The sequence below is a fragment of the Oryza sativa genome, chromosome 9, assembly GCF_034140825.1.
Source record: "Oryza sativa Japonica Group chromosome 9, ASM3414082v1".
Lineage (NCBI taxonomy): Eukaryota > Viridiplantae > Streptophyta > Magnoliopsida > Poales > Poaceae > Oryza > Oryza sativa.
This window is the reverse complement of record NC_089043.1, coordinates 5,630,066-5,638,608: the sequence shown is the minus strand read 5'-3', so window position 1 is coordinate 5,638,608 and position 8,543 is coordinate 5,630,066. Positions and strand designations below refer to the sequence as shown.

General features: G+C 41.6%; 1 protein-coding gene across 6 annotated transcripts; it reads left to right on the top strand.

The window, feature by feature from the left end:
- The first annotated feature begins 371 nt into the window (after window positions 1–371).
- On the top strand, window positions 372–5,752 carry LOC9272124 (phospholipid-transporting ATPase 2). 6 transcript variants are annotated; one of them, XR_010735093.1, is made up of 8 exons: window positions 372–1,086; window positions 2,932–3,021; window positions 4,061–4,158; window positions 4,249–4,391; window positions 4,503–4,579; window positions 5,202–5,298; window positions 5,384–5,493; window positions 5,609–5,699. XR_010735093.1 is itself a non-coding variant. In XM_066304237.1 (7 exons), exons 2-7 carry the CDS (start codon window positions 3,019–3,021, stop codon window positions 5,707–5,709), a joined length of 552 nt encoding a protein of 183 aa, XP_066160334.1. In that variant the 5' UTR covers window positions 372–1,086; window positions 2,932–3,018; the 3' UTR covers window positions 5,710–5,752. The 6 variants fall into 6 exon arrangements, 1 of the variants encoding a protein (XP_066160334.1); XR_010735095.1 differs by lacking the exons at window positions 4,503–4,579; window positions 5,609–5,699 and adding exons at window positions 3,173–3,231; window positions 3,319–3,378 and having other exon boundaries at window positions 5,384–5,561; XR_010735094.1 differs by lacking the exon at window positions 5,609–5,699 and having other exon boundaries at window positions 4,254–4,391; window positions 5,384–5,561.
- The last annotated feature ends 2,791 nt before the right edge of the window (window positions 5,753–8,543 follow it).

Here is an 8,543-nt window from a genome sequence, read left to right as displayed (position 1 = left end):
CTGCTCGCAACCTGGGTACAACGAAGTTCTGTGGTCCTCTAACATCTTGTCCAATTTATGGGCTCCCTTTTCACTTTCGCAGTCCTCCTTGGCGTCCTGCAACATCTGACCAAGATCATCCGCAACGTCGTTACCATCAGCATCCCTTTCCTCCTCGCCCGTTTGATTTCCTTCAAATCCAACGTACTGAGCAAAGTCCGGAATATTGTCGTCTTCCACTTCATCTTCTTCCATTTCAACACCTTGCTCCTGTGAGGTGCTTTTTTACTTGAGGGCCCTTTGAAAAGACGGATATTACATGAGGAGGGAAAAATCTCACGTTGTGACTGCTATGTGAAACTAGAAAGACGAGGGGTTTTTTCGCAAAATCCGTGCAGTAACCCGCTCCCAACCCTAGCCGCCTCCACCCGCCTCTCCTCCCTCTCGTCGAGTCGTCCCGCGCACTCCCTCTCCTCTCACGCCGCCGCCGCCGCCGCCTCCCCCTCCCGCCGCCGCCCCTCCCTCTCCCTCAGCCATCCTCTTCCTTCGCCGCCGGTCCACTCACCCCTAACCCTAGCCGCTGCTGCCCGTCTCCCATCCTCCTTCGCGGTCGGTCCACTCTCTGCCCTTCGCCGCCTCCGCCGGCCACCACCGCCCCCGTCCACGCCTCGCGTCGCCGCCCCCCGCCCCCGTCCCCAGCCCGTCGCGAGCGACCTCCGCCACCACCTCGCGTCGCCGCGGCCGACCTCTGCCTCCGGCCGCCTCCGACGGTCGACGTTCGGATCCGGCCTCCGTGTGGTCAGGGCACGCGGATCTGACCACCCGCGTCCCCTCCTCGCCTCACCCTCTCACTCTCCCTCTCCCTCTCTCTCTCTGACCGCCTCCGTCCGAATCCGACTTCGCCGCCGCTCTCCCAGCTTCGGCCGCCGCTGCTCCTGGTGCTGCAGATCGAGGGGAGGCTCAAGATGCCGAGCTTCGTCGTGGCACACATCGGTGGCGGTCTGGGCGGATGACATCCATGATGGCAGGGGCTACTGGCCTCGCCGCCCTCATCGCCGTCCTCAACCTGCCGTCGTCGTCACTGTTGTCTTCAACTTGCTGGTCTAGGTAATAGTCTATGTTCAGAGGTTTCTAAATATACATCACAGATACATGTACAGCATTCGATTCAGTACTGTTCAAAGAATTATGTAAAACGGGAATTTTAATACGATATGCTGACAATTAGAGTTTTGGATGCCTACCACAATACATCTAGACCACCTTATTGCATCTGCATACTGGATATATAATATTTGCAGGGGAAGAATTTCACATGGTTGAAAGGGTCAATTTAGCAGTGATACATAGTATTTTCGGTTGAATTGGTTAAGGTGTTGCTTTATATGTTTTCAACTCGCGTACAGTTCTTTCATGTTAGTTTTTAATTAAAAAGTTTATTTCTTGTGACTATGTCTGTGACTTAAAAATGATCACATAATGACAATGTGTTTGGATGAAAGTAATCATAGAGGCTCATATTTTGGATGACTGCAGCACAGTGAATGTTGTTTCTAGAAATAATTAAATATTGGCTGCAAAAAATAGAGGTATGAAACTTTCATTTTGTTATTCAATATCTCTGAAATTCCTGTTCGTCCAATCAGGAAAAGCATGTTGTTGCCTTGTTGGCTGTGCATGATTGTGTGTTTGTAGTGTCTAATTCATGTAAAATATGTTCACACTTGCTTTTACATTTTAATGGATAAATAATAGTCTTGCATACAAGTAATCCGATACAATGAGATATGGGGTGCTGTTGGACTTTATATTTATGTGCTGGAGACATTTGTGCAGGTGGATTTTGTATATCTGTTGGCATGGCTGTTCATTGACATTGTACGCACCCTGTTTTAAACAGCTGTAGTAGGCAGCTACGCCACATACAAAGAACAGTCCTTTGTTTAACCTCTTCAAGGCTGGTGGGCTGGGACGCTCTTGAGGCTATCCACGTCAGATTTACTATACATTTTTTTTTGTGTTATTTTACGTATTGTCATGCTTGGCTCTTCCGCTGCACGAAGCAGACCTAGCTGTTACACGGCTGGCGGCCTAACGCAGTGGACCGTACAAGTGAATGCCCGTAGTGCAGGTCGAGCATCTAGGATTAGTTTGGCAGGTCCACTAACTGGTTGGTCCCACGTGTCATCCACACTAATTTGTTTGTTTTCATTCAGTTCGCCAATTGGAAATTGGAACTGCGGCTGAGCCGGGGTTTAGTATAAAAAGAGCAGATGAAAAAAATGAAGCTCCTTCCCCGGTCCTCACCTTGAGCCCAGCGCAACCGTCTCATCTTTCCCGTATGCTATCCTCTTCGACTCTTCTTCCCTTCCCATCTCCTTCCTGCTTTCTTCCTCCTCCGCTCCTCTCCTTCGTGCTGGACGGCGCTTCTCCTGCCGCTACAGCTGCGCTGCCGCCAGGAATAGCACTGGCCACCAGGAGAGGTAAAAAGAAAAAAAAAATCCCTTCTTGCGACATCAATTCCGCCGATGCCCTCCTCTGAATCGATATGGCTGATATCGCTTATATGAATCAGTTTAGCTGTCTGTCTGGTCTGTGGTTCCTCATGTTGGATAAGGGTGTCCCTAGGCATCCAGGACCCCTCAAGGTCACCCTAGGCTGCTTATATAAACCCGACCTCTTGGCTGATCGGATCCTCACTTGATTCCTCTCAATCTCTCTCTATCTATACGTTTGAAGTCCTCATTTCCTTCACCTAAACAAGCTATTCTGTGTGCGTCGTTGATTTGATTTGTTTTGTCTGGTGTTTTTGGCTGATTGGTTTGTGATTTTTGTTTTTCAAAATCAGCATTAATGGTGAGTGTTCGTGAGCACACGTCTGGATCTGGTTTTGTTCTTGTTGTGTGGATTGGGTGTGGATTTGTGATGGGGCTTTTGGTTTGGATGCTGCAGGTTCGGCCGCATTGGGAGGCATTGGCGTTGCAGAGCGAGTATGTCGAGCTTGTCGCCGTCAATGACTCCTTCATCACCACTGAGTACATGGTACCGCCTTCTTCCCTCGCCTTCATCATGACCTTTGTTGTTCATGATGTTAAATACTATATGTTATTAACAAAAAAAATAATACAGATCACATCTCTTTATGTGTGTGTGTGTTGGGGGGGGGGGGGGGCACTGGAATTCCTGTTTGTAGTAGAAAGAAAAGATGATCCAGCTTATCATGCTGTTTCACGTTTGATAGCAGAATACAAGGTAAGCAGAAAACCTTACAAGTAATAACTAATAGTGTTATTCTCCAACGCCTGTCTGTAACTCTCTTTATCCGTTGTAACCTTGGAGGCAAAGGTGGTTGTAGCTGGGCTCTGAACTACATGTAGCCAGAAAATCCATAATCAGTTAGTATGTAAATCACTTCATTCTCGCCCTTGATGTGTATTCTGTTATCCTTTTTCACTATGCAAAGCTGGATCTTATCTAGGTCATTCTAAACACATGTACTTGCATGTTATATTCATAACTGAGTACTGTTAGAAACTGAAAATACACTAATAGTTCATCACACTTTTATCAACTAAAGAACCTGACTGCCTGAGGAAGTCAATAAGCTTTATGTGCTATGCCTTGCGAGCATTGGATGCCAAAATTGAAAATGGGACTCAAAAGTCATAAGATCTAAGTTTTCAGCAGTTGAATATTATCATCTTTTGATTTTTGTCTATTTACCAACCAAGCATGATGAGTTGACAGGGTATATTAATATATATAAAGAGCAATATTTATAAGAGAGAACTACAAGATTAGAATATACTGGAGGAAAAATTAAGTTTCCAAAAAATTGCTCTTTATATATATTAATATACAATGAAGCGTGCCAGAACGTGTACACTGAACAAACACATACAATCCCCCCAAAAAAAAATTTCCCGTTGTTGGATACTTGGTTTGATTTTAGACAATTCATTTACAAGAAGTTAGACCAGGCAGTGAAAACAAGCTATTTTTGGTGTTCGGTTTTGTTCTTGACAGTATTTCCTGCAATCCATGTAATTTTTAAAATGTTTTTTTTATGCACTGTTTGTAGGTAACTCTTGATCTGGCTAAAGGTGTATATGCAAAGTTCATTGACTGGGATGAACAAATGTTCGATCGGGAAACATGTACGCCTGCTCATTCAGCTAAGTATGTGCCATATTATTTCCATATATGTGAATTTAGATTTTTCATCCAACCTATTTATTTTTTAGTACAGCTTACATAAGTCTCTTTCAGCACAGCTATTAGTGAAGACCTTGGACAGGTTGAGTACGTTTTGAGTGACAGAACTGGAACACTGACAGAAAACATAATGATTTTCAGAAGATGTTGCATGAGTGATACTCTATATGGAGAAAACAATGGGGATGCTTTAAAAGGTTATCCACTTATGTTCTAGCTACCAGGAGAAATTCTCTTTTCTCTGGGCTTAGTGTGATACAATGTTATTTGTTTGCACATCTGGTCATGAACTGTCTGACTTTTTTCAGTGGCATGTCAAATGTTGATTCACGAGTGTTGAGTTAAATAGGAATTTGCAAACAGCAACAATGGATGCTCCCCATTAGTTAAGTCCTTACAATGCATTGTAAACTCAATCAACCTTCTGTTTCTGGCTCAGCTTATGTGAAGGTGTCAGGGATAATAAAGGGGGTGTTTGGTTCATTCCCTCACTTTGCGACACCACACTTTAGTCACGCCACAGTTTCTTAGGTGTGTATTTATTTCATTCTCACAATTGTGTCGTGCCACACTTTGTTAGCCTTAGGTCCCACTTGTCATACTCAGTTTTAGAGCTAACTATACCACACTTGTGGCCAACTATTTTCTAGCCACAATTTTGCTTCATGCCACAATTTGGCTAAGCTTGTGGCATCCCTAGGCATCATCCAAACATCTCCTTAGGTGCCTGGGTTACTCATTTTTTGGAGATTTTACCTTCTATAAATGTGCCTGGGTATTAACTCATGTGCTTTTTAAGTAGGTGAATTGTTCATGCATTACATCTAACACACTAATCTTTGTTTCATCCTTTCAGACTATACTGCATGATACCTTTTTCTAGGCTGCAGGAACTACACAGAATTTTTTTCATGGATTTGTTCAATTATATTATCAATATTGATATATCATTTATTGGTCAATATTTTGTTTTGCTCTCTAACTGATTGTTTTTCCTCTCTAATTAGATGCCAGATTTCTAGATGCTGTTTCGCGTAACGATCCTGATATTGCCAAATTTCTCATGGTGATGGCTCTTTGCAGTACAGTTGTTCCTATCAAAAGGTAAGTGGCATCTTCTTCATGTTACAGTACTGTACTTTGAAAATGCCTGCTGTTTAGTTATTCCTTATAACTTTCCTAATTTCAGAAATGATGGTACTATAACATACCAAGCACAATCACAAGACGAGGAAGCTTTGGTCACTGCTGCATCAAAACTAAATATGGTGCTTGCGAGTAAAGACAGCAACACTGCTGGTTGGTATATTTTTGTTAGATTAAGATGATATGACAATGAATTGCTCTAACTAGGTTGCTTTTTCTTATCTCAGACTGATTTTTGCATTCATTTCACTATTTTCTATTTCTACAGAGATTTCTTTCAACGGTTGTAAGTTCTATTATGATTTGTTGGATATTTTGGAGTTTACTTCCGATCGCAAAAGAATGTTTGCTGTGGTAAAGGATGTCTAGAGTGGGAAGATCCTTTTTCTTTCTAAAGGAGCTGATGAAGCTATTCTTCCTCGTTGTTGGCACGTGAAATTGATCCGCGCAACAACACGATACTGACCGTGCTTACGTGACGATCACCGGATGCTTTCCGAGCAAAGCAACAAAGATTCCTCGCTTTCGTGGAGGAGAACCGACCGTTTTCCAGCGCAAAACGGGAAAGATCCACCAAACCCTAGAGCTTGGCAGTAGAGAGAAAAAGCATGGGAAAGATAAAACAGAAATAGATGAAAAACTAATAAGTAGATTGATTTTGTTCGATTGGTACCTTGCAATCGGCCATGCACCTGATATATATATAGGCGTGCTCCGGTCTTTTAGCAACCATATACGGCAACACATATTACTCCTACCGTCCTAGCTGAATACGGAATCAAATCTAATAAAAGTTTATCTCTAACTCTACCAAAAACAAATACATATGCCTTCACGGAAACCTCATCTAACAGCAACGCAGCGCCGTGCATGGGCCTCCATCTCCATCATGCAAGCAGAGCAAACCTTCTCAGCCCAACGACACATCGCTATGCATGCAACTCCTGCACGATACACATCCTGACGCAACAAAGCCTCTCCATGCATGCAAAGCTCACGTGCTGTACCTGTTAACCTAACACACAAATTTCAAAGAAAGCAATTAATTAAGCAAACCACTAACTAATCAGTAATTTGGCAAACCAAATAACCCAACTAGCCAAATTACAGTGTCAACAGTTGTCATCAAGGTACATGGTATAACAGGGAAAACTGCATCGTGTTTATGTGATATCATGCATGACCCCTCCAGAATAATTAATCCATCTCGCTTGAATATAAATACATTCTTAGGTGTCATTTTCTGAATTTAATTATCTCGAGGCTTATATTCTATGCTTTTACTCCATCTCACTCTTTCTATGTTAATTGAATCACATATGATTCATGTTTGATAGTTCAAATATGGGCTTTTAGATCTTTTTTCCAGTATGTGTATTATATGCATTATGGGTGTATTAAATTCTTTTTATAATATCTTTTGAAAATTAATATAGTAAGGATAAAATCCCTCATATAATAAACCCTTTTTCGAGGACAACTGCATGCCTACATATTTTTTTTTTCCTGGAAGTGCTACTCTGCTGTGCTCAATCATATTTGTTTTTACTGGATTGGAGAGTTGAACCTCTTCGGGTTATATTTAATTCCTAATATACTTACTTTTATTCTCTTTTCTTCCGTGAAGTTGGTGATGGTAGTCGTTGCTCGAGATCCCTTATTCTACTGCTGTCCTGATCTTGAGGTGCTTATCATGATTTCTGGGATAGTATTTTTTACGTTCAAGCAATATCTAATACCTGTAGCAAATGGGTTGCGGCTTCTCCCTGGTAGATCAATGCTCACCTATCACGCATTGTAGTAGTAAAATTGCTCAAGAGATCATATTCATGAATTCTCCTTCGAGAAATCTATGTTGCTTCAGGATGGATTTTTCAATTGGTCCTCGTCTAAGAAAAATATTTTACAATTGGTGGAGTAATTAATTGTGGGAAACTGCAAGCTATTTGAAGGTGTAAGTGAAAATACTATTTTTTTTGCTTACTGGTAGCCATTTTACTTGGTTTTTGGTAAGAGATACCGGCTGACCCTTCCAATATCCAGGGCACCACACCAATTGGTTGGAAATGGAGGATTCAAAACCAACAGCACCTATTTGCATGTTTTATCATTGGGACTCTAGGTTTTGTATGTATATGTCGTTCTTCAATAAGTCAAGCACAAATAAGTGAATGATCCTTTGGTCCCTAGCCTTGTATAAATGTATAGTATATGAAATGTACATATTTTTGATTACTGTAGCAGAGTCATCCGTATTGTGTGTAACGAAAATTGTGTACAGGCGGAGCGCCATTGGCGCGCTCCATCATCTAGTACTCTACATGCATGCATGGCATATTCAAAGTAAAGCTTACATTGGATATTTTTAGCATAAAGCATATTTTGTTTGCAAAGACCATTTTCAAATTCAGATTTCTTTTCAACTAAATTTCAGCAAGCATACACTTAGGCCCTGTTTGTTTCAGCTTAAGATTATTGTAATCTAGATTATTGAGCCAGATTACTGTAAGCTGAACTATAATAAACCGACATAGAATAAGCTGTGAGCTGTTTGTTTCTCTGGATTATAAGCTGTTTGTTAGCTGTTAGCCACCCAATAATCTAAAATAAGCACCTTTAGAGTGGATTACTAGATTATTAAATCATAATAAGCTATCTGTTTGTTTCAGTTTATTCCTTATAATCCAGATTATAATAATCCTAAGCTGAATCAAACAGGGCCTAAACAAATGGGCATCAAAGTATATGTTAATCACATACTCCTTATTGCCTTCCATGGCAGCAAGGACATAATCCACAAATCACATCACATTTTGAAGTTTAAATTCAGCTTTTGGGAGAATAAAACACAAGTCTAAACTCATGATATATTCACACGCTGCTCATAACCGCGAGCACACATTACTAGGAAATCGGGCAATAGCCACGAGTCCCCCCTTGCAACGGCACTCATGTGGATGCAATAGGGTTTTGTATTGCATCCAAACCGTGAAATGGTGGTAATATGTTATAATAATGCAACGGCGTATTTTTGTTGCGATATGTATGGATTTTAGTTGCAAAAGAATGGGGTTGCTGCAACCATTTTCCTATTTGTGTTGCAATTGGTTGGGTGTATTGCCACGGCATTTCGGAGTTGCATTAGTGATGCTTGGAGTTGCAAAAGAAATGTGATATTGCAACCTCATAAGGTTGCGTTGCTT